The 26819-nt window shown below is 39.8% G+C and overlaps 1 protein-coding gene across 1 annotated transcript; it reads left to right on the forward strand.

Annotated features, from left to right (window-relative positions):
• Nucleotides 1-365: 365 nt before the first annotated feature.
• On the forward strand, nt 366-26108 carry gxylt2 (glucoside xylosyltransferase 2). Its single transcript, XM_042495877.1, has 7 exons — nt 366-857; nt 12117-12315; nt 15749-15880; nt 19714-19965; nt 20289-20412; nt 21036-21208; nt 23424-26108. Exons 1-7 carry the CDS (start codon nt 550-552, stop codon nt 23598-23600), a joined length of 1365 nt encoding a protein of 454 aa, XP_042351811.1. The 5' UTR covers nt 366-549; the 3' UTR covers nt 23601-26108.
• Nucleotides 26109-26819: the final 711 nt, after the last annotated feature.

Raw genomic sequence — 26819 nt, forward strand, 5'->3', positions numbered from 1 at the left:
GTTAATAATATATATATATTTTTTAATACTTTTTTTTTTAGCCTTTTTACTTTACCTTTTTTTGTACATTTCAGGTGTTTTATACCTCATAAATTCTTCCTGTGTTTTTGAAAGAACTCAAGCCAATTTGCCCAGTTCTTAAAGATCTCCAACAGGTGAATACGGCCCTGTCTTAAAAAGAAAATGTTCCTATTATTTCAGGGAGATACTATTTTAACATAAAAACACCAAGATACAAAAAAACAAACAAACAGATAAATACATAAACTGGTCCCCCTCTTACCACAGACACATTTCCAGTATGACAAGGAAATTGCAACATAATAGCGCGCTAGTTCTCCCGTGATTACGGCGCTGGTGGAGAAGCCACGCCTCTGCTGAGCAATCCTCCATGGACGTTGAGGAGCTCCTCTCCGCTCTCCATCATCATCTGCAGAAAAATGCGAGCGGGGAGCGGTATCAAAATGTCAACTCGGGCCGCTCTCCCTCACCCGCAGACATGAGCGGAGTCCCGTTTGCCTCTTCCAGCCGCAACAAGTCGCCCTCACCATGCGGATCCACTGCAAAGTAGTTGTGATCGCCGTGTGTTTCGGAGTTTTCCTACTTTTGTACTTTTTGGGGGGCAACGCCGCGGAAGATCCGCTGTTGAAAGAAGTTGGAGAGCAGCAGCAGCAGCAGCAGCAGCAGCAGCAGGAGGACAGCAACTCTCCCCGGTCGCCCCCTCAGCTCCGACGCGATGTTGCAGCAAAGTTTGCGAAGAAATCATCCGCCGGAGTCGGCGCGCGTGCGGGAGAGCCTCCCAAGGGACGAAAAGAGGGGAAAACGATCAATAGAAGAGCCAACGTGAATGCAAAGAGGTGAGTGGAGTTTGTGTGTGTGTCTCTCTGTCGATTTGCTGCCCTGATGAGCCTTTCTCCTCCACGTCTGCGTCCATTTACGCACGCACAAAAGCATCATAAACTCCATGGTGTTGCTGAGTCTCGTCTTTTCTGTCGTCAGGAAGTTAAAGAGTGAGCGTTCAATCCCGCTTTGAAGCAGACATGCTCCCCTTTGCATCAAACAGCCTTTACATTGTGCTCAAGGACGCCTGGCTTCACAATAGCCTGATCTGTCAAGGGGACACTTTCTAACATGGACATATATCTGCTTGCTTGGCTGCATTTTATGTCCATTATTTTTCCCTTCATTTATTGGACTGTGAGTCACGCTTTTGTAATCAGGGAGCTGCTCAAATGTCTGGCTGAAATGTGAGTAGAGAGTGTGACTAATGAGATTAGGTGGAAATATTGGCAGTGTTTGCAGAGAGGACAGACAATAGCAACAACAGAATGATAAATCATTACCTGACCTCTAAATCTTCATCATTACACCCTTTGGGCCTTTCATTCAGCCCTCTGCTGCTTCAAAGGGGGGTAAAGGTCACCTTGAAAGACATCAATTGCAATTAATAAGGAATGCAAATGTGCACAGATTGGTCCGGTTGGCCTGGTAAAAGAGTTGAATGCTGGTGAGATGTTACAGGGAATGACAGAAAGCCATCCTGTCGACCGCCAAAGTCTGCCAAAACATTCAAGCGTGGGAGTGAAAAGCCTGTCAGGTGTGATTTTCCCTCTCTGGATGGTTAAAAAGAAGCTGCAGCCCGGCACATGATCTGATTTAGTCACCATCTCGCTGCAAATTGAAGACAAAAGGCTGAGTTTGTCAGTTGCTATTTCTGTTCAAGGATGGGAGCTTTTTTATTATGTCTCCCAGTTTTCTAATTTAAGCCTCACACATCCCTTTTCCTTCCCCCCGGGGGCTGAATGCCAGCAGTGCCATAGCAGCCACGACGTGGTTGTGGAGATACCCGCTCCGCCGGCAGCCAATAATATGTATTCTACTCCAAAGCCCGGCTGGAGGTTTGGGACGCTGTTTGGTAGATAAAAGCCATCAAGGCGTTACATTGAGAAAGGACCTTTGCGTCCTCCCAGAAACCACACTCCTCCATGTGTGCTCAGCGCTGATAAGGGAGATGGGGTGGAAGGGGTCACCGGTGGCTGTAAAAAGAAAAAAAAAACAACACTACCAGGTTTGGAAAGCGCTCAAGACTGACTGCTGCGATGTGGGAAGCACACTGAGCATTTGGCCAAAGCCTCCAAAAAACTTTCCTCTGTTTAATTGCACGAGCTAATCAGATGGATGTTTGGTGGAGAGATAAAGGCTGGAGGAATCAGAATGATGGGTTGCAGTTTTGTAGTTACACACATACAAGCCTTTGTTCAAAAGGAATGCTCTGTTAACCCTTTGAAACCTCTGAGCAAATTGGGTTTTTCTTTTCAAAAAACATGGAGAGAAGGCAATAAGCCATCCATCCATCCATCCATCTATTTTCTACCGCTTATCTGGGGTCGGGTAGAAGCCCAGACTTCCCTCTCCCCGGCCACTTCATCCAGCTCTTCCCGGGGGATCCTGAGGCGTTCCCAGGCCAGCTGGGAAACATAGTCTCTCCAGCGTGTCCTGGGTCTTCCCTGGGGTCTCCTACTGGTGGGGCATGCGGGGAGGCGTCCTGGAGGCATCCTAATTAGATGCCTGAGCCACCTCATCTGGCTCTTCTCAACGCGGAGGAGCAGTGGCTCTTCTCAGAGCTCCTCCTGGATGATCGAGCTTCTCACCCTATCTCTAAGGGAGAGCCCAGCCACCCTACGGAGGAAGCTCATTTCGGCCGCTTGTACCCGCAATCTTGTTCTTTCGGTCACTACCCAAAGCTCGTGACCATAGGTGAGGGTAGGAACAAAGATCAACTGTTAAATCGAGAGCTTTGCCTTTCGGCTCAGCTCCCTCTTCACCACGACAGATCGGTGCAGTGTCTGCAGTAATGCAGACTCGACCCACCTGTCGATCTCCCGCTCCATCCTTCCCTAACTCATGAACAAGACCCCGAGGTTCTTAAACTCCTCCACAGAAGGCAATGAGCAAGTCAACAGAAAATGGACCAAAAAGTAGCAAGAAATTTGTAAGAAGTTACAAGAAAGTTACCTGAAAATATAGGGTTCGAGAGATTATCGGCCTGGCCTATTATCGAAGCCGATATTTGGCGTTTTGCTGATTATGTGTGTCAGCATTTTTATTTTAACTGATCGCTGATAAAATCATTCATTCATTCGTTCATTGTCTGTAACCGCTTGTCTTCACAAGGGTCACGGGGGGGCTGCAGCCAATCCCACCTGTCATCAGGCGGAAGGCGGGGTACACCCTGGACAGGTCGCCACACTAACGCAGGGCTGACACGTATAGACAGACAACCACACACGCTCACAGTCACACCTAAGGGTAATTTAGAGTCACCAATCAACCTGAGTTGCATGTCTTTGGACTGTGGGAGGAAGCCGGACACCCCGGAGAGAACCCACACAGACACGGGGAGAACATGCAAACTCGGCTGGAACCCCGTTCCAACCTGGGATTGAACCAGGGACCCTCTTGCTGAGCACAACGCCACCGTGCCGCCCATTTATAAAATTAGTTAATGAAAAAGTGTGCGTATTACACTCAAGCAACACCTGAAGGCTGTCTGCAGTACATACAGAGAAAGTGTCAGAATTGGAGGAATTTTACTTTGTAAAAACCTATGGTATGATATTTTTATGAATTCATTTTTTAATTTAAATTTTCATTGAACTTTATAAAAAAAATTGCTGGGAACTTGCTATATATGATGTAAAAGTTTAATTTTTGCCTAAACGTTTGCTAAAGGCATTCAAACAATGTTTGAATGCCAAACGTCATCTGTCTAATTAAGTATTAATTATCAGTATCAGTATCGGCTCTGAAAAACCAATATGGTCGACCTCTTATAATAAGCAAAAAAGTTGAAAACAAAAGGAGACAAGAAAATTACCTTAAGAAATTGCGAAAAAAATATTCTGTAACACAAATTGAAATACACAATGATAAGAATTCTTAACATAGTTTTCTGGTCATTTTTCTTGTTTTGAATAATATTGATTAATCTCACAACTGTTTTTTTTTTTTTTTTCCCGTCTAACAAGTTGCTTATTGCCTTTTTTTTCTCATGTTTTCAAAATAATTCAAACCAGTTTTGTCAAGTTCCATACATTTAAATGTTTGTGAAATGCGTAAGAATGCAGCACAACAAAACCAATTTCAATCCAGGTTTGAAAGGGTTAATGTTGAACGCAGAGTAAGTAAACACAAAGGGCTGAATAATTGATTTAAGGGCTGTCCGCTGTTGCTTTTATATTTCCCATCGACTAAAGCATCAAACAGATTGCGTTATGTTCTGTAGGTGTGTCTCTTTGCCTTTTGTTGTTCGACTTTCTATTCATGTGTGAATCTGAGCGTCGGGCAGATTTCCTGTGCAGCATGCCTGATAGACAAACATCCCTGTTTTTCCTAATCATATCATTTCCTCTTGACACATCACACTTCTTCCTGTGGCCCAAAATAGAGAGCAGAGAGCTCCATCTGTCCCCCAGACACCAGACGTATACCGTAGGGCGGGGACACTCAACTTTTGCAGAATGACAGGAGGCCAGGGAACAGTTAAAAAAACAACAATAATAATTATCAGATAAAATAAGTAAACAAGGCAAAGCCCGGGCAGGTCAGGTGTATGCAGGGGTTATTTTAGGATTTGAGGACATTCAGGGTTTAGCCTGGACCGCTTTCAGTCTGGGGGATCCACCCCTGGTATTTAAAAAAAAACAAAAAAACAAACAGGCTCTATATTAATCCCTCGTATGCACTCTGATCCCTTATTAAACATGAAGTCCAAAACAAAATCCCAGTGTGAATCAGTTTTTGAAATTTTGAAATGGAATTAAAAATGATTGGCAGGCCACCCAGCACGCTATCGAAGACTAGATTATGCTTATGGGGCATGAATTCCAACAGGCTGTTGGGGCAAAAGTCCAGTTTGAGACAAACATAAGTGGCCAGATGCATAAAAAAAGTACGCACAAAAAAACAGCGTACACCTTTTGTCACACATAATCTGGATCATAATCTTGCATCATTATTTTTGCTGCACAGCTTTCTGTAAAATGTAAATCAAAGGCGTATTCATAAAGTCAATTTAAAATTATTCATGGCTGATACATTTTACCATGACGTTTGATATTCGTCACTGTTTGAGATTGCTTAATTTGATCCTGTGAAGCATTTTGTTAAAGTCAGCTTCAGCATGAGCGCTATGAATGAATCATTGATCCCTCTGATGTTTAATAGTCAGAATGATTGAGATTTTACCATGACGATGACAAATACAAGAAATATCCACAGTGAGGCGTAATGACAGCTGCTCTGGCACCTCGCCGATGTGACGCAGTCGCTGAAATTGCACTTTCTTCACTGTATTTCTCATTGACAGGTCTAGGGGCACAAGAATTGATATGCAAACAGATGTTTAAGGGCGTTTCTGTATTTATGGCCGACTGTCGGCATAGAAACAAGGCTTGTGATTGTGCGCTTCGTGCAACTAGGAGTATGATTTATAACACAAAAACAGGCGTATGCATGGCTTAAATAATCTGTCAAAAAGATTGCATATGCACATTTCTGGCTTTATGCGCACACACAGTTCTCGTCCTAATTCTACACAGAGATTAATGCATCTGGTCCCTGTCGATGATCAATCAGTAACTATCATGAGTAAAAGTTAGTCATCAGTTTTGATAATTAATTCAGAGAGATTTTGTTGCTTCTCTCTATTTTATATCATTTGAAATTGAATATCTTTAATTAATTTAAACGTGTGCCTTCAGGCTCTGGGAAATTCTGATTTTTCACAATATTCCAACATTTCATATACACTGAATTTTTTATCGATTTATTCCAAAAATACTAACATATTAACTGATAATGAAAAGAATCTGGGCTGAAAAATGAAGCCAACATGTTAGTTCTAGAAACTGCAGTTCCTGGAGTGGCCATTTGAGGCTGAATCTGAAAGTGAGTCATGTATCTACTCATAGACGAGAGGCTCACGCACTTGATGGTGTTAAGTTGTAAAATGAGCAAGCTCAGTGGAGTGTTGAGTGTGCTAGCAGCCGATGCACGTTCCTTCTGCGCTGTGATACAGTTTGCGAGCGTAGTTTGGTAGAAAGAAAATAGTTCCCACTTGAAACAAGGTGTGTTGATTATCCAATTGGCAATGTCTGAGGCTTAAAAAATTAAGCCGATGCAGAAATTCAATAACTACACTTTTTCAAATTGCAACTTGAGGCTGGCTCCAAAAGCGAGTCAACCCCCGTAGACCTCCATGTTAAAATGCCCAACGTTACAGCAGAAATAAACGTGTGTGATGTCACGGTGGCCACGTTAATTATTTTTACAGTCTGTGGTTGCAGCGACATCGTCTCACAAAACAACCCGTACATATACCGTCAGTCTGATCTCTTTATTACCTTCAGTATATGTTTCAAATGCAGAATAATAAAGACACATCTCTTCTATCTGCTTTGTTATATTGAATTAAGGCTTGCACCTACAGGATTAGATGGGTGTTGATACTTTGTGTTGAAACAAATCCCTTGCCCTGTCACTTCAGATACAGTTCAGCAGCTCTGCTCGCAGTAAAGAAGTCACTCTCTCACTGTGGCATTATGCATAGCTATAAAAATGTCATTTTGCATGACTGAACAGCCTCTCTGCCAGGAGTGTTTTTGAAATCTCCCTGCTTGCCTGTGTAGCCTGACATGGTTGGAGGGGGTGCGTGTGTGGAAACCATCAGGGGCAGTTAAATCTGCCAGTTTGACTGGCAAACACACTTTTAATTTAGTAGTGAATGAGTCATAGAGGCTGTAGGAGAAACTAGGAAGATAAAAAGGCTTGCAATAATTTCTAAGGAGCATTTTTCAAAAGTCAACGCTTAGAAAGTGAAAGCTCATGCTAAAAAAATCCCAAGTTTTCCTGGAAGATAACCTCTTCTAAAGAGTTACTGATCCAGCAAATGCAGAAACAGTTAATTGATCAATTCATTTTCCATTGCATAAGACACTCACATTGTAAACTATACATCCAGTGGCTAACCTAACCACCAATGTTTAGCTCAGAGGTTCATAATGGGTTTTCAGCCAAGGACCCTGAGAGCAACAAACTGTTGCTGAGGAAAAAAACAGAACTCAGAGAGCTTTGCCTGCTATGCTTCATTCACTGGCCCACAAAAACATCTAAATTTCAGAAACTGTATCAAAGTTTACAATTCTTATATCCTGACAATCCTGTAACAGGGACTCCTTCATGTATGCCCCTTGTAATAATTTGAACAATTGATATTTTTTGATCACTCTTACAGTCTCAATTACATGAAAGGAAACTCTATTTAAATGTTTTCTAAAGGCAATGATATTAGACATGCATTTTTAAACATTGCTCCATTTCATAACACTTCCTTTCTCACTATAACTCAAGAATTCATACACTTATTGAGACATTTTTTTCATGCAATTTTCTAATAGGATAACATGATTAAATTTTATACCCAAAAGGTCAAAGGTCAGCTTCACTGTGACATCAAATTGTTCTGCAAAATCACTTTTCTGGCAGTTATGCAACATCATTACTCCAGTAAAGGAGACATTTCGCCATGTTAGAATTATAAGGTTCTGTTTGCGTTCTGAGTGGTTTTGAGATATTGAGCTTCAAAGTTTTGCATTCCAGATGGCATAAAGGATATGAACCTGTTTGTCAGCTAAAACCTTATAATTCTAAGGTGATGATTTGGTCAGATGCTGAATTGGTGACACTAATCTTGGTTGCCAACCTTGAAACTGTGCTAATTGTACAGAATTTCTGTGCTGCAGGTTTGAAGATGTGTGTGAAGCATGCAAGTTTTGCCAAAAGATGTGCCAAATACCTTTTAGTAAATTCCTTTAAAGTCTTCACCACATATATTATATGAGTCTGGACAGACATAGATGTAAATTTCAACTTGACCGCTTGGCCTAGCCATGTAACCAGGAGGCAGTAATTCTAGTTGGTACATATTTCAGTGATGTGAAAGCACATGTCTTCCAAAACATTCATATTTAGTGTAGTCAGGTTAAATGAGCACATCTCGGGTGAATTAAGATTTGAGCTGACACATATTGGGGGATAATATTTGGTTTAGACAATCAGCTGGACATGATGACGATTATAAATCATTCCATAAGGATAAGATCATGAAAAAAGATCATCTGGTTCCCATAAATCAGCTGGCTGAGGCTGCATCTACAACTCTTTTCGACCAATAACCAAAGATTTGCTTTGATTTGAAAAGATTTGAAATTTTTAAGCTTTGCCACGTCTTGGCAACTTGTTGAATATAGCCCTGGATCCAGTTAAGTGGTCTAAATAAGTATTTGTAGGTTTCTTTGTAATGTGGTCCAACATTTTATGCCTGTTCTTAAGAGCTGAAATCTGTGCTGCCAAGAAGGGCATGATGGGAACATGTTCAGTTTAATGGCCTTGATACCTGCTGGTTCAGACCAAAGTGAACATGTTGGATACAAGTCCACCAAATGACCCAGTTATATGCTGATTAATTAAATGCCTTAAAGGTGTTCTCTGATGTAGTTTGTACTCTGACTCTTTACTTAGTAAATGTACATTTTTCTTTGACATTATCTTCAAAGGTGCTGCTTTTTTTTCTCTCCTTACATGATTTAAAAGGGTTGGCTGTGGCACTTTGTAGGCTGAGCGCTCCTCGTGCACTCACTCTGCAGTCAGTAATGAATTCAATCCTTTTGTACCTCTTCTGTGCTTTCCTGACTGCTTCCAGATGTGGGGGAACAGTGCCATGACACAAAACATCATGTGTGCAGCCCATGCTTTATTCAACAAAGGAATTTGTCCTTTTTTTTCTTCTTTTGTCCGTCCAATTTTCCGCAGACATCATTTCAAGGGCATTTATTTTGCATGACTAAGTGCGACGTAATTACACCCGTGTAGGAGATATGGATTGCATTTTCTGCGGAGTAAAAAAAGGAATGTATGTTCAACAACCTTGACAGAGCGTCGGCCTTTGAAGCGTGGCAGACAGATTTCTCAGCACCTTCTCATTCATCCTAATCTGCGGTTCATCATTGTCCCTCAGCCATGCAGAAAACGAAGTGTCACGCTTGGAGACTGCCCTGCAAACCCACCTGTCAAATTTTCGCTCTTCTCTCTTCCCATCCGTTTTATGTCAGACTCTTTGCTTCCTCCAGGCTCAGAGGGAATCCATGCCTTTTGGAATATGCAGTCTTTAGTCGTAAAACCATTTACCTTGCACTGTTCTCCCAGATAATGCTCCATGCTGGAAAAAAAAGGTTTTCTATTCTTTTTTTGTGTGTGCCAGTCTTCCCTTCCTAAGGCTATGACAACATTTATGTTGAACATGTTATTACAACCAGCCCCATGCAGCTTGTGCATGTGGAGGATGTCGGCCTGAGCTTCAGGCTCCCCCGTTGTACAAATGTTTCCTTATCGTAGTGGGAGATCCTCTGCACTGCTGAGTGTATTTTAACACACCACAGCAGCTCCAGCTCTGCAGAGAGAGCTAATTTTTACATCAGATAAAGGACCTCTTTGCCTTTGAGCATGGAAGAACAAAGTCCGGTGGGAACTCGGAGTTACAGAAGAAAAGAAGTAGATTGTGTGTGTGTGTGTGTGTGTGTGTGTGTGTGTATGTGTGTGTGTGTGTGTGTGTGTGTGAGGTAGTGTGTGGGGGTGGTGTTGAACAATGTATGAAGGCACAGGTGTCTTGTGTTTGAGAAAAATCCTTGACTTTTCACCTTGTCTGTCTGACAGGAGGATGAATGTGATTCTATGCTTGTTTGTTCGGTGTTCGTTCTCATAAAGTCCAAAATGAGTTTCGGAGCTCGTGACATGTCCATGAAGTGACATACCATTAACTGTTCGGCAGTGATGTGTTGACAGCTGAGGAGAGCTCACATGTGCTGCTGTGCTCTGAACCGGATGCATTAGGTCACCAGCAGTCAACCTACAACATTGTCACAGTATCAGTATCAGTAGCTCAGTATGTGGGCATAATATTGATGATATTGATTGGATGGATACAGTGCATTCTGATTTAATATATATTAATTGTACAATGTATCAACATTTTTTGGGAAAGCTCTCAACCTGTACTCATTCCACTGCAAAATTCTGGTCAGACTGTGTACAAAAACATGATAAAACACGGCGTTGCGTAGCTCCATACACTCAGGGGTTTTGCTACTACAACCCTACTTGGTCTTGCATGACCAGTAGCTTGTGGTGGCTAACGTTAGCAAACTTTATTCAGCTGGTTTCTGAATAATAACTTGTGTGACTGTTACATTATGTTTTAGCATTATCCAGTAATTGTCATTTGCCTAAATGTTAGCAAAAGTTACATGGTGTCATTTTACTTTAGCTTCTAAATTAGCCTAATGTAAATAATGAATTGTTTTTAATTAAAAAATACATTTTGGAAGAGCGCATTTTTTTAGTTGCAGGAGCCTTAATTTTAATTTGTGTATAACTCACATTATCAGCAATGTCTTCACAAGCCTGAGAAATTATTTATGTTGAAACTATAGATTTCACAAGCTTTATGTATTAGCAACTGGCTAGTCAGCTTGAGCTAATTAACACTAATTTTAGTTTTATTTAGTGGATAGGTTATACTTCGTGTAGCTTAAATTCAGCCTGTTTGTCACATTATGAAGCGTGAAAAGATAAAGAGTAGACTTAGTTAAAAAGAGCAACAGAGTGGTGAGTCTTTCTCCTACATTGGATAAATAATATAGGGAATTGCATTGTGTTATTTTCAGACGGTTTGCTAGCAAGCTGAGAAGCTAATCGGTAAGATGTAATTGACCAACGGCTGGTAGATAGTAAACAGTAGTTATCTCTTAGTGAAACCTTTTAGCACATAATCTCAGTGGTCTAAACTTATCATTGTTACAGTATATTTGCTGCTCTTTCTGTATGAATCTTGTCATTTCAGTCCATCAACGCAAGCTAACATAAGCTCAAGCTAATACCGATACGTTAAGTCCCGAAGATATCAAAACTTGACATTGTCAGACATGACTTATTTGACACTGTGAAACTGCTCAATAAATATAAAACAGGTGTAGTACCTTAGCACTTACATGTGAGCTAAATGAGTCAATTTGTCTATGGAAATTAGCAAAGTTTACTTAAAAATTTAAAATGTTGGTTTAGAAAAAAACAAAACAGCTAAATATTTTTTTAAAATGTAAAAACAACATACATCTGAGATTATTTGTAGACCATAAATTCAGATTAAATTTTAATAAAACTATTGCTATTGAAATCATAATTATAATATTGGTTTGACAGAATTATATTTATAGAATTAACTTGTGAAGTTTAGCTCTACCTCTACCCTTTTTTCTACTGAATTACAGCGGGATATGTATAAGCAATCCACAACGTATTACTTTCCATTTGGTGGAATTATGCAACCAGTAATAGAGTGTCTTGGGTTGGAAAGTTATCTTTAATACATGCATGATATTGCTGCAACAAAGCTGATATGACATGTTTTTTTTAAAGTGAAAAAATAGTTAAAGCAATAGGATCAAGAGGTTAATAACTACCCTATTTACAGTAGAGGGTTCAGGGTGTCCAAGGTGCTGTTTTATAGGTTATTCCAAGCATGGAAGGAAAGTGCTGAACTTCAGTAGCCTTTAATTTAGGGTACTTTTTGAATAATATGTTCATGAGAATTTGTGTTTTGTATATTGTCACAAAGCTTAAGAATTCAATGCCTTCAATAAAACTGAGATATAATTATTAAACTTCAAAATTCCATATTAATTAAACGCAATGTGGAAGTTTGAAATGACAGTATCTCTATCAGTACTTTCACTTTGGGCATTTTGGCTTAAGTGTAGTACATCTCCTAGAGAGTATAAGTTGCTCTTCACAAGCACTGCAGCACACAGGCCAATTTACAGGCGACGAGTGAGGGATACAAGGTTTGTGTAATCACTGACTGTCAGCAGATCCAAACTCCCTCAGCTTTCCCCACACATGGCCTTGGCCCATATAGATCTGAAGACATTGTTGGATGAAGAAAAACTGCTCGTTTGGTTAATACATTTTTAATTCTTGTCTTTTTTGTATCTCTGTTTTAGCAAACCACGGAATAACGTGGCCCGACCTGTGACCAGGCGTAAACGGGTGGAGGAGGTCATGCACCTGGCCGTGGTGGCCTGTGGGAATCGTCTGGACGAGACCCTCACCATGGTCAAATCAGCCCTCCTTTTCAGCATCAAGAGGATTAAGTTTCACATTTTTGCTGAGGACCCTTTGGCACCGCAGTTTGAAGAAAAGGTAAGAACGCTCCAGTGGCTTGATGCCCAAATGTATGCAGTGCAGATTTTCATGTTAAAGAAAAGGCACAAGATCAAAAGTGGTGCCGCAGAGACTTTAGCTATAAGCAGCACTCTTTTTTTGGTTTATCTATGCATACTTCTTCAGTGAGTCTTCTGACTTGTGATTTAATCCAGTGCATGTTAAACATCTCCCCCTTTCTTTGTAATAGATGATATCAAGATCAGAGCAGTTTTAACTCTGCCTCTCTGACTCAGTACAGACGTATAAGCCTTTTATCTCAAGGCTGGGAGTAATATATCACCAAGACACCCTGCTTTTTCTCCAGTACAATGTATGCCTCAAAGTCACCTTTACAGAGGTAGCTGGCATGATCTTGATTAGTTCCACTGATAATGTAACTAACAGTCTATTAACATCACTTCTGTTAATGGATCCTAAAGCTACATTTGGGAACTTTTATGAAAATAGTTTTTTGGTCAACCTTGTTGAAACTGTCACTTTATCCAGACAGTAGTTAACAGATAATCTGTAAAAAAAAAAATCATTTTTCTCCTCCTTTTAGTGCTTCTGGCAGCATTTGCAAGAATGAGCCAAGGATTGTCTGAGCTGACAATGACATCAATTACTGCTTGTGAACTGCGGTCAAACAGTGTTGTCAAAAGATGGCCACATTTAGATGAGAACTGTCCTACTAAAAATTGGAAAAGTCTTTCCTTTGCGGTAAAAAAAAAAAAAAAATCTGTTCATGTGATAGCATTGTAAGAACAATCCTTGTGTACACAGAAAACAACCGGAAACGCTGTAGTATGCATGCCAGGCCAGTGGTTGGCAGTCCAACTTTGTAATGACACACCATAGAAGAAGACTATGGGCCTGCGCATAAAGGAGTTCCTTTAACCAAATGAAAAGAAGATGGTGAACGAAGGCACGAGAACCATGACCTCACTGTTCTCACAGGATCCACGCACTGTTTTTTGACTTGATGGATTTTAACATGGTGGCTGTGTTTTCAGACAGTTATTGTAGTGTACTGGTTAGTCCCTCAAGGATGTTGTGATTGCAATATTAAACGCACATTCACCCAATCCCCTCTGAGTTCTGCGCATTGTCACTGCAACTTGACTGCAAATTTGACAATGTAAAACAGGTAAAATCGCATTTTAGAGCTGCGCACAGCGTATCTATACACTCAGCCCTTTTTTGCCTCTCTTTCTCTCTCGCGCGCTCTCTCTCTCTCTCTCGCTCTCTTTCTGTTACTCATGAAACTACTGCTCAGTGACAGGGCTAACTGTTAGCATAACACAGCTAACGTTACCCAAGGATTGTTAACAGGCTTGAGGACAGAGCTGGGCCGTTTCAGCATTGTGCAAACTATACTGCGGCTTTCGGAAGGGGGCTCACTTATTTTGGTGGGGGGATGACGCTTGCTCATGCCTTAGAGCAAGGGCTTACTCAAAACATATCCATTATTACAAGCCTGTACGCCTCCTTGCCTTATGTGCCTTATGTCAGCACATATCATGCCTTTTCAGAAAGCAGAAGAGTTTTTGTGTCTCTGCAAATTGTGCATCCCAAGTTTCCATCCTTAACAAACAGCCAGGTATTGCGGGACTTCTATTCTCTCCACTGCTGGCTGGTCCAGTTAGCCGGGAGAGAGAGGCAGGTGGAGTCACCGTCATCAGCGACCTCTGAGCTGTCATTAACCCCATCTCCAGCCTCTGTATTAGGCTCGTAGGCATGGGAAAAAACAGTATTTTGCCAATATTTTAGAGACACCCCCAAAATTTCACAAATCATGTTTTCAGGGGAGCTCATGTCTCATGAAGGGGGGCTGAGACCCCCCCGGCTCCCCCGTAGTTCACACCCTGCGTTTCAGTACCTGTGTGAGATTATTGTTGGGGCTGTTTACAGCACTGTGTTGGATATTAGCCAATGCTGCTGTGTTAGCTCATGCTAAATGGGGAGAAAGACAGAGAGAGCAGAAGGAGAGTAGCTCACGGAGATGGTCCTCCAGCATTGCTCTGAATGGCAGCAACAGCTGATCATCTGCGATCAGCTGTTACCGCCCTCCTTCCATCCACCCCCGCAGTCATCACATATATATTCTTAATATGTGGGAAACACTGAATGCTAATAATCATAGGCTCTATATCTGAGACAGCTTTGCAATTGTTTTTGCAATTTTAACTTGCTCTTGTAATTTGCAAAAAAACCCATCTAAAAATATGGCACCATTTATCACTTTTTTTTTTTTTAGAAAAGCTGCAGTGAAATCAGACATTTTGGACAGCCCTGGACAATCCTGGAGAGACTGACTGTTTAGCTGTAAAATGTGTTTGCTCCAGCTGGTGGGTGGTGCTTTTGTTTTTGCTCAACTGTTTGCAACATGGCGGCCGGGTCACAAAATGTCTAATTTTACAGCTCAACAGTACACTAAAATATGTCTCTGGAAATATTAGAAGTGAGAAATAGGCAATGCAGTAACAGAATCGTGATTCATATTATACCAGTGCTGCCTAATTTGACCACTGTACACGTACAGTGATTGACAGCCGCGTTGTAGACTCCTTGGCTTTGATTGGTTGTTTTTGTTAAAGCATGCTGTTTTGTTGCAAATGCCATCATAAGCACTAGGAGGAGAAACATAACCCCCCCCCAGATTATCTCATGTCTCATGTACTACTGTGTGGATATAGTGACAGTTTTGGCAAATATGACATTTTTATAAAAGTTACAGTTTTAGACAGCACCTAAAGCACATTAAAGAGCTTTAAATCCAAACCCTAAACCTGTGAGCTTGCCATCATGTGTAGGGTGAATCATTTCCATGTGCTGAAAATCCCCTCGTGGAAGACGGGGAGCTTGGGTAGTCAAGGCCTAGATAATAAAGCACATGTGTACAGTATATAAATATAAAGTAGTAGCTTATGTCCAGCCACCGTGTACTGAGACGGTGCATGCGCATTGAGGGAGTTAAAAGATTTGTCCACAATCTCTGATTTCTTGTCCTCGTCAGCACAGGAGCTGCCAATTGCTCGCAGCGCTCTCACTCTTTTCAGGGCCAAACTGTTAAACTGATGATTACAGAGGGGCTCAGTGCCTAACAGGTCGGATAACACAAGCTTTGGTGATACACTGCAGAGTTTAAGAGGGTGCCTCGCCTTGTTTAGACTGCAGCTTTTTAATCAAATGACAGCTGGCGGCTGCATGTGCTTCATGACGTGACTCGAGACCCTCGAGACGTGACTTCATTGTTTTAAATGGACGTCTTTGCGCTGCATTTTCTGTTGATAAGTCTGTGAAAGAAAGGGATTAGCTTTCAGGATTATTTGTAATGGCTCTTTCTCACACACGTTTCCTTCTCAACCTTTTAAGAAGTCTATGAGACGCTTCCTCTGTATAATAACGTGATGTGTTGCTTTACTTCCAGCTGCGCCAGTGGCCTCGCTCCATCACAGCCAAGTTCCAGTACAGTATCTACCCCATCACCTTCTCCGTGGGGAACGCTGATGAGTGGAAGAAGCTCTTCAAGCCTTGCGCTGCACAGAGACTCTTCCTCCCCGTAAGGCTGCAGCACTTATCTCCTTTCATATCCTCACCATGCATAATGTCATTAACCAGTGTTAAGAAAAAAATGTCATTAATCCATTTCATTTCTACTTAAACGGCATTTTCCTAACCCCTTTATTTCATCCCACTCCATGCTTATAATGCATTACCAGTGCAATTATTGATGATTACACCCTTTACTGCCGCAGTTACTTAACAAATAAGCAGTCCCCAGAGACCGAAACCAACGATTTCATCAAGTGAAGGCTGTGCTCGGCTATTGATTTTCTCTTTCTACGGGTGTTCGTTGAAATAACAACCATCTTACTTAGCATGTAATGTCCATATTGCAGGTCAGACGGATCCATAGGTGATTTCTATAGCTGCAAGGCACTATATCAGGAATAGTAGTCTTTCACCCTCTACATTAGTCTAAATAATGTAACGGCTGGATTTGTCAGTCCTGATTTAGTGCCATCATGTACTTCTGCAGATGTTTTGGCAGTTGATTGTGCAAAAATCCAAATCCAACTACTTTTCAAATTGGTTTGTTGCACTCACATGAAGCTCTCAGTCTGGCTTGAAGTTGGGTTGAGTCAGTTTAAGACAATCATAATTGCATATAAATATGACAGAAATACCATAGAACATAGGAGCTTATTTGTTTATTTCCATTGTTTGTTTTTTATGTGCATGTAGCATTATATTTTCATACTGATGGATTTCTGCTGACTATTTTACAAATAAAAAAAAAATGACAGAGATAGGTTTGCTTTTTCGAGAGAAGACATAGTAAGTGGCCACATAAATATAGCAGTTTTAGTTCTTTGTGCACATTTCCAAGGTGGTGCTCTCTGCAAAGGTCCCATTTTTTCAACAAACATATTGTTGGAGGGCCCCCGTCACTTAATGGGCCCCAGTGCAACTGCACTGCCTGCAAAGTCTATATTTACGACCCTGGCCATGATTTGCTCCAGGTTAAGTTTCCACAGTGTTAAAAAACCTTTAGGTCGTGGGTGTCAAACTCATTTTATTTCATATACAGCCCAATGTTATCTCAAGTGGGCCAAACCAGTAAAACTTCTGCATAATAACCTATTCATAACAACACCTCTAAATGTTTCCCTTTCTTTAAGTATTTAGAAGTATGTTCTGAAATTCATCCATGTACAAAACAGATGAACAGCCTGAGATGTCTTCCAAAAAATAAGTGCAGCTCCAAAGACATGTCTCAGTTTTTCCACATTCACTCTTTTACTCACTGTCACTATGTGCATTTTTCCATACATTTCTACTCCTGTGTAAAAATCTTGGCATCACCTCACTAAACTGAAGTGGAAGCTATTGAGAAAGCTAGTTGAGTTATCCCCTGCCATACACACAATTTACAGATAAAAAGTTTTGGCAGCACTGTAGCAAAAGCACTCAATAGATAGATAATTCATTTAAGCTCATCATGGATAAAAGCTTTAAGAGAAAACTTTTGTGCTTATCATGTGGACATTCAGTGTGTTTTTATGGTTTATAATCTATTTCCAGTACAACCACACTGTTTGCAAAAACTCCATTTATATTGACAGAGAAATCTGTGCTCTGCTCTCTAATTATTGCATAGCTGTGGATATACACACACAAAATGAGGCTGTTGAAACAGTGGGTTACTGCTCTGTTTGGGCTCGTTGGTATCGATTGCTGTTTTGTCACGCACACCAGCACCCGCTCCTCGCTGCTGTCAGCAACTTAATCCAATAGAGCAAGCACAGTCCATGGTTGAACACACTACTGTGGCATGGCAATGTGATTTTCAACTTTAAGGGGTTCTGACTTTACTCTGCACCTCTGATGTTGGCCTAATCCCAATACACCCGTTGCCCCTACCACTTAGCCCTTACCCCTGTGTTTTGCAGGGTTTGTTTAGGGGTAGGTTGTCACATTGCTGGTTTAGAGTGGTAAAGGGAAGTGTTAGGATTACATGGCCCTTCAAAGGAAGGTATTTGAAAGAATATCCCATAATGAGTGTTTGGAAAAATCATTGCAAATATGGCTGCACAAGCAACAAAATAAACCCACAAATTTGTATTCTTTGTTAATGAAGAAAATACAATAGATGCAAAACTATACAAATAGAGTCCACGCACTAGGTAATGCTCCCATGAACCTTTATTGCCTTCACATGTATGATCTTCAGACATGACTGAAGAAGGGCTTGGGCCTAAAATGTTTTTTAAAAAAAATTTTTTTTGTTCTTAAAGATTATTTTCTTGTCTCTTTTTCTTTTTTTGTTTTTCTTATTTTCAGGTCATTTTCTCATATCTTTTTTTCTCCTAAGTTCTTGCTAATTTGTGGGAACAAGGCAAGAGTCAGCCTTTCTGTCTCTATCAGATAACTGGAAAATATCATTGTGATAATACTATTATTGCCATAGTACTGTCTCTTCAAGTAAATGCCATCAATGACTACAGGTGGCATACTGGGTTCTGTAAGTGTTGTCCAATTTCATAGGGTGAGATTTCAACCACTGTTGCTTGTACCTCTGTGCCGAGGGGCTAGGAGGCTCTCGAAAGTGAGAGGTAGAGGTCAAAATAAGAAATGGGCTTTTATCATTCCAGTTATTGTTGTAACGCTGAACCTCTGTATGCCTGTGCTGTATATTCTAAATATTAAATTCTGACTGGTACACTCGTGTGCTAATAATAAATATTATACTCTTTCCATACACTATAAACTGGAAGTCACTTTGGCTGTCTGAAATATAGTTTTAACTCTCCATGTTTCTCAGCTCTGAAGTCTGGCTGCTGGTGAAATCTTATCTCAGCCCAACTGGCCCTGTAATTTGTCTACTGTGCACTGACAGCACAATTCATCAGTGGATACAGGAAGTAATTATCTCATCTTTAACTCAAGATATTGTTGTTAGCAGACAGTATAAGTCAGCATTTTCCTCTCCCACTGTAGCGCATGACTTCAGTGTTTTATGATGTGTGATTTCTAGATTCTCTGAAACAAATCACGTCCATATTCTTACTGACTTTGTTTCTTGTATTTTTTACACCACTATCAACTCTAGCAATAGTAAATGGACTAAAAGGTCAAATCTTTTTGAAATCCTGGATCTGAAAAAAATATTTAATGTTAAAGTCTGTTAAATCATACTTTTTCCACACTAAAACAGTTAGTTGATGTATGTACATGGCTTTGTTTTACTAATATTAGTGATGCACCAATAAGGAGTTTCACAGCTGATAATAATAGCCTTTTACCTTTTTTTTTTTTTAACCAATAATTACCTGTATTTGTTGATGTTTATTTTATTATTCCCTGGGTTCCTGCCTTTGCCTTGTCTGTCAAAGCACTTTGTAAACAGCTGTTTTTAAAGGTTCTTTATGAATAACAGTATGATTATTATCATTATACTACAATTTTCTGCTGCAAATAATCATCCGCAATTTGTCTCATCTGTTACGTTTCCTCGCTGACAGCCAATTTGATTGCTTAAAGACGAGGTTGATGACAGTGCCGAAAACACTGACTTCATTCGAGTCTGACACTTGCCGCCACCTCCTTTCAATGTTCTACACCAGTTTACTGGTGAAAAAACAAAAAAAACAAAGCGTTTGAGCACTGATTTAGCCATCAATCATGGCAATGATTGAAGCTTCGAAGCATTCGTGTCGGCCCTAGTAAGATGTATTTGAGACTATGTACAACAGCAGGGTTATTTATTGTTTTTTTTTTGTTTATTTGTTTAATTTTTGAGTATTACTGTACATGGTGTAATAATGCCCATTCTAATTCTTTATATGAAAAGTTGTGGTCACTATGATGACTGTAACTGTGTACTCCCAGGTTATCCTGAAAGACGTAGACTCGTTACTCTACGTAGACACCGATGTGCTGTTCCTGCGACCAATGGATGATATCTGGAGTCTCCTGAAGTCCTTCAACAGCACCCAGCTGGCAGCCATGGCTCCGGAACACGAGGTCCCAAAGATTGGCTGGTACAGCCGCTTTGCACGCCACCCATTCTATGGAGTCACGGGGGTCAACTCTGGTGTCATGCTGATGAATCTCACAAGAATCCGCAGCACAATGTTCAAAGTAAGGTCAAAACGTTGCCATATTTCTTCACTCTCACACCAGTAAAAAGCTAAAGTGAGCTGTGATTTCTCTTTCGCATTCTGAAGGTTCTTTTCTTCAAGTCGCAGAGCTCTGAGTGGGCCGCCATTTCTGATTACCACGCCAGAAGCATAGACTTCTGCCCCCAGAACTCAATTTAGCAGCTCTCCAGTTCTTAATGCTGCCTACTGGATTGCAAATGGAAGTGGGAATGTAAATGTGCTGTTCCTTTGATGCTGTGTTTTTGGCGAAAAGACTGCTCTTGAGCTGTTTGTGAGTGAACGCTGCTGTTATTGGTTTTTCAGAACAGTATGATTCCCAGTGGCCTGTCATGGGAGGATCTTCTGCATCCACTCTATCAGAAGTACAAGAACCACATCACCTGGGGAGACCAGGACCTCCTCAACATTATCTTCCACTACAACCCAGGTACACTTCTTTTTATCAAAATAGGCTTAAAGCTGCTCTATTGAAGGCCCGCCAAAGGCATAACCAGTATATCAGACTGTGTTTAAATCCATTTTGAATTACTAGTCCGCACACTTAAGTTTCACACTATCAACATGTTCACATTAATGGTGTCTTATTTCACAGAGGATAAACGGGTCTAAATTATGAATCAGGATCAGTAAACACACAAGGCTGTGGCTGTAGGCAACAGCCGGCTCTGGCAGCAGACTGAGCACCAGCTGTACTGGCCAGATGTGGGCATTAAATGTTCAAAGTTACGGTAGAGCGACAGCAAAGCTGGCATGGCCTGTGTTTTCTTGAAAACACAGCCAGTGTTTGTTTTACATGGTATGGCTGTGAGCTCTCTGCAGTCCTCAGAGAAGGATTCGAGTTAAAGCATTGTTTTTTACCTCTTTTTGCTTGTTCTGCAACCAGGAATGGGAGCGCTATGTATTTACAATATACTTCAAACACCAGCAGTGTGATGTCTGAATCCTTCATGATTTACTGTCCTCACTGTGTCCTAGTGTCGTATTTACATGAGATTCAGTCTGTTAGTGCATTACATAGCAAACGTGTTCTTTTGTGTTCTTTTCTTCCAGAGTGTCTCTTCATCTTCCCCTGTCAGTGGAACTACAGGCCAGACCACTGTATGTACGGCAGTAACTGTAAAGGGGCTGAAGAGGAGGGCGTGTCCATCCTTCACGGCAACCGTGGAGTGTATCATGATGACAAGCAGCCAGCATTCAAAGTAGTTTATGATGCAATACGTGATGTAAGTCTCCTGGTAGGACACTCAACTTTTACAAACACCATATGGTATTGATGCATAGCACCCTCTGTTGAAAGTGCACACACAGTGCAACATGGTGGGTCACTCAATAATCTAATGGTAATGAACTATTTCATTCATTTTAGTAGAAATGATACAGTTAGGGATATAGCCATTTATATATATATAATGGCCTAAACAAACATATGAGTTTATCCCAAAAGAGTGGTTGCAAAAATAGAGCATTTGGCAGGAGAGAAATACAAGTATAACTATTCGCCTTATTAATGGCTGCATTCCATTCAGGTGTATCAGCTCTGGAGAATCAGTCTTTGTTCATTTTTACACTTTTTTTAATTGCATTTTTCTGCTATGTCACATAAAAACATTTGATGTCTACAAAGGTCTGTTGAGTTGGAATATCGGAAAAGTAATGAAAAGCATTATAATAGACTTTATATAATAAATTATTTTCTCATGTAGAGTATATTTTGCTGTGATTCATTACTGGTTTATTACAGCAAAGGTCAAGTTATTTATGAAGTAAGCTAATTATGAGTATTATGTGGCTGCAATGGGTGCAGCTAAGCACGGTGCTACAAACTTTAAACGAATGCTTCACCCAAAAGTGCCATTTGTATATCATTTCTCAAGGTGTGCTATGTTGAATTTGTGTAGAAAACTTTCAACCTCAATAGTGAACAAAGAATCCAAAAAAAGGCAAACATTCTTCATGAATTGAAGTAATCAGGTTCCACATTTAACAACAGCAAAACTATATGAAAACATCTGTTTACAAATTTTCAAAACTTGTGCAGTGTAATCCAAGTCTCATTTATTCAGTCATGTGCTCAGTTCTTTCCAAACACATGCATTTTCACCATTGCAATATGAAATACTTACGCCAAGAAGCAGCAACCTGACCATGCCCAGGACTTGTACTTGCCTGAGCATGAGACTGTTTGTAGCGACAGATAAATGGATAAAATAGGCTTGGATTATACGGCACACATTACGTTGGGGTTTGTAAACAGATGTTTTGATATAGTTTTGCATTTGTTAAACGCAGTGCTTGATTACTTCAAATCCTAAAGAATGTTTTTTTTTTTTGTTGATTCTCTGTTCACAATAGAGGTATACAAGAAAAAAAATGTTTTTTTTAACAAATACAAGGTACAAAATTGATGTATCTGTGTGTGTCAGTTTGTTGGTGAAGTGTTCCTGAAAGACCTGTACAGCTAATTTTCCTACCTAGCTCCTCAAAGTCAGTCAATCCATATGCGCAATGTAAATATATCCAACATACAGAAGACCAAATACACTCTGCATCATGTACTCTTGTTTACTATTTAAAGAAATTAGTAGATTTAGAAAATAAAAAAAATATTCAGAAAAAGGCTAGGAAAAAAATCCCAGCAAAGTATATATTTCTTTTTTTAGTGAATGATTATCATTTTTAAGCAGTTTTCCATGTCATGTTCTTTATTTAGTTCATTCACTTTCCCTTTTTCTGTTGTTGCTAATTTTCAGGTATTTTTCTAGTATTTTCTGTCAAATTTATGCTATTTTCTGGGTCATTTCCTCATAAGCTGCTCATGGCCTTTTTCCTGTGTATTTGAAAGTAAGTGAGTGGGTTTGCCCAGATTTCAAAGGGTTAACCAGTCATGTTAAATGCTCAATATACACTCCAACTCTGTGCTTCCTAATACAGACTGACATGTTTAGCCTCGCTTAGCACAAAAACCAGATGCAGGGGGAGTCTGGTAGCCTAGCTCTGTGAAAAAAAACACCTGCCTTCAGCTGAAAAGAGACTGATCCATCTCGTCTTTTCATCTGACCATGGGTAATACAAAGAAGCATATTTCCCAAAAATGTTGGACAATCCCTTTAATAACTCAGTAAAAGAGCATTTTTGTGTATTTTCTCTCTGATACAAATTCTCTTTCGCTTGCATTAAACAATCTGGGTCAGTTTTTAAATTTAGAATTTGTTTTCTCCGGCAGCAGAGTCAGTTCCCCCCCTGCTCCGCTGAGATAAGCCTCTTAAAGACGAGCTGGGTCGTAATTTATGATTAATACAGAACACCACCCCCCCCCACCCCCCTGCTGATGGAATTTGTAAATACAGTTTCATCTGGGATATGTTCCATTAAAAAACTATCAAACTGAAATGGCTTTGGTATCACAACTGACACAGGACAATGACTCTGTCCCCGCAGTTTCCCTTTGAGGACAACATGTTCCAGTCGCTGTTCTACCCCATCCAGACCAAGTTCCTGGACACAGTCAATACCCTGTGCGGCCGAGTTCCTCAAGTCTTCCTCAAGCAGATAGAAAAGACCATGAGGAAGACGTTCGAAGACAAAGTGGTCCGACACGTCAAACCGCACAAATAAGTGATGGAGAAATGGACTCCTCGTTTTATCTGACAACACTAAGGACCATGTTGCTGTGGATTATGGGTCATACCGGCATCTCCCAGACTGAACTCTGTGTTTGCAGTGTATGCAGCACCTCCTGGAATGGTCTTATGAACATTATGATCCTCTAATGATGGTATGGATAATAAGCCTATGTATACAGAGAAGCATACAGTGCTGGTCAGTGATGCCGTAGAATAGGTTTGCCTTATTTGCCATCTAAAATTTTTCACATCCCAGTTACATACGGCAATAACATTTATGAGAATGTTGGAAAGCTATAGTGAAAAAAACTGCACAATTTTTTTTTCTTAAATCAAGATTTATGAAAGTATCAGCTCTTAATCACAAGTGTGAGCTTAAAGTGAAATATAAGGCATATTTGGCATATTTCAACTGAGCATTTAAAAAAAGTATCCGCCATCTTTATTCTTCTTCATGGACATGTACACATTTAAAGGAATAGTTTTTGTTGTGGGTTTGGTACTTTGGTAAGGTACTTATCTATAGCCAATATTTTACCAACAGTAGATGGTGGCCGGCACAGCCGTTATTTTGGGAAGCAGGCTGGAGTCTGACATGGAAGCTAGGCAGTGTACTGCTGTGGATAGCGAGTCAGCAATAAAACGTATTTTAGCCACCTAGAAAAAAGTCCCACCTAAAATGATCAACATCAGTTGTCAAGTTAAGAAGTTTATTGTCATATGCACACTAAAAACAGTGTTGGTGGTATATACCATACATGGGAATTCTTAATTACCAGTCTCTCTTTACACAAAACAATAACAAAATTAGAATAAGAATGAAATAAGTTAAGAAACCTGAGTTTAAAAGTAACATGCACTATGCCTTGTGCAAATATTCAACCAAGTATTGTTTAAAAGTAAGGGCGGGATGCCTCTTATAACTGTTGCAAACAAGATCAATGCATTATGTTTTGATGTTTAAGTCATTTTAGGTGAGTTTAAGTGGATGCTTTATTGAGAGTATTTTCACCACTTTACCTCTCCTTCAGAAAGTGATTTCCACTACTGAAGCCATTAAATAGCTTTCTTCTAAGCCAGACTTCATAGAGAAAATCAGTGATTTAAAATTGCTGAAAACGGGAGCTGCTTGTCTACGGCTTCCTCAGTCAGTTATGCTTCTTGTGTTATTTTGTGACTATGACATTGACAAAGACTAATTCGGACTCACCAAGTCACACGATACCAAAACGAACTAACTGATGGAAGCAACATTAGACCAGCAACTTCCGTGCTCAGCGAGCTAAAATGACTGTTTTTAGCTCACTCACTGTTCTCTATGTACTGTGTATTAAATAGTGAACCATATAGGAATAAGTGAGATTTTGGACACTATGCTGGAATGTTCTTCCTCCAGAAATACACGACCGAATTGCATTGTGGTATACAGGAGTAAAATGTAGGGTACATCGAATTCCTCTGCAGTTAATTTCATCTACTATATAGTGCACTTTAAAATACCCACAATACACAGCAAGTTTGAGTGTACATAGAACACTACTATAAATGGCAAACACACTATATAGTGCACTATTTCTATGATAAGGAACGGTTTCAAACACGGCTTTTGTCAAAAAAGTCTCATGGCTATTACAAGAGCATGTGAAGCTGTGGCAGTTTACAGCTTCTTCTTGGAAAGGGCTGTCTGACAGAAAGGTAAAACAGTAAAAATACTCTTAATATAGTGCAAACTTAATCTGTTATAGATTTTCTTTTAGGTGGTTGATCACAATCCACATCGGCTTTCATTTTGGCACTCCTGCCATCTCTTCAAACTTTGGGCATATCTTTGACAGACATCTACTGTAGGTAATACACTGACTATGGATAAGTACCTCATGCAACTCCACTTCAAAAAATCTGAACTATCCCTTTACCAAGGTAAACTTTGGACTTTGCAAAGGTTTACTACTTCAGAGTAGTAGATTCATATACCGCTCCTCTAAAATCATGTGAATGTTTTACCAGCAAATGACTTGAAATGTGAGCCTGTGTGAGTGACAAGAATTGTGAGTTTTTGGCCAAATGCCGCTGACAGTATTAAATACAGCATAAAAGAGGAAATATGGACTTTTAATGTTACAAGGCGAATGTTGAAATGCACTTTCAGAATGATATAAGGACCGGATGGTTGTTTGTACGTAACATGTCCACATTAGATGCTACACTGTCCAAGTGAATCCAAACCAAAAGTGCTAGCATTTTAAAAATAGTGACATACTACAGCTGATTATGTGCCATGTAATTATTAATGTTTACCATTACAAGGAAATGCGGGATGTACAGACGTGTGTGTTTGAGAGGGTGTCATAGTTTGTAATATGATGTATGGTCTGTTGTGATCACATGGGGTCACATGTTTTAGCAGCATTACTTTCAGTGTGGTGTAATGATCTAAATATATCATTCAAACTGGAAACTGAACATGGCTGTACAGTCAGCACGTTTCTAAATAAATCAATGCAATGCACTGAGTCTCATTTGCATACTGTGGGGACTGAAATATACTTAAGTGATGAAATGCATTATTCTTTCAAGTGTATAAAACTACACAGTGAAGTAAAAGGAAAATGAAAACTGAAATTGATTAATATTGTCACATATTAACTGCTGTTTGCCACTGTAACAACAATCATATGTTCAGTTGCACAATGAAATTTAGTAGGTTATACCTTCTTAATCTTTATCAAATAAGTGCAGGTTTGTTCTTATCCTTCATGGGTTTTTTTTTTAAATGAAATACACATCTAAGATACACAAAAACATAATACAATGTAATGTATATATATATATATATATATATATATTTAGTTGTATTTGTCACTTATCTGTTTTTTTTTCCAAAATCATAGGACAAAGGTGTGACCAAAAAAAGAGAAGAAATTACCCCCAAATGTTCAAGAAATTAGTAAAAAGTTTAAGAAATTACCTGAAAATTTGTGGGAAAGTGGGAAAAAAAAACAAACTTTTTTTTTTTTTTTTTTTTTTAAAAAAGACATGACCTGGAAAAAATTCCTAAAAAGTCTAATGATTTTTAAGATGAATTTTTAATATGTGATTATATTATTTGTAAATAAAGATTTCCCTAGCTTTTTAAACATGATTTCTTTCAGTTTGTAAAACGTTTTGCTCTCTTTTTCACGTTCATTTTATTTTTTATTTTATTTTGCAC

This window comes from Plectropomus leopardus, chromosome 2 (assembly GCF_008729295.1).
Source record: "Plectropomus leopardus isolate mb chromosome 2, YSFRI_Pleo_2.0, whole genome shotgun sequence".
NCBI classification, from domain to species: Eukaryota; Metazoa; Chordata; class Actinopteri; order Perciformes; family Serranidae; genus Plectropomus; species Plectropomus leopardus.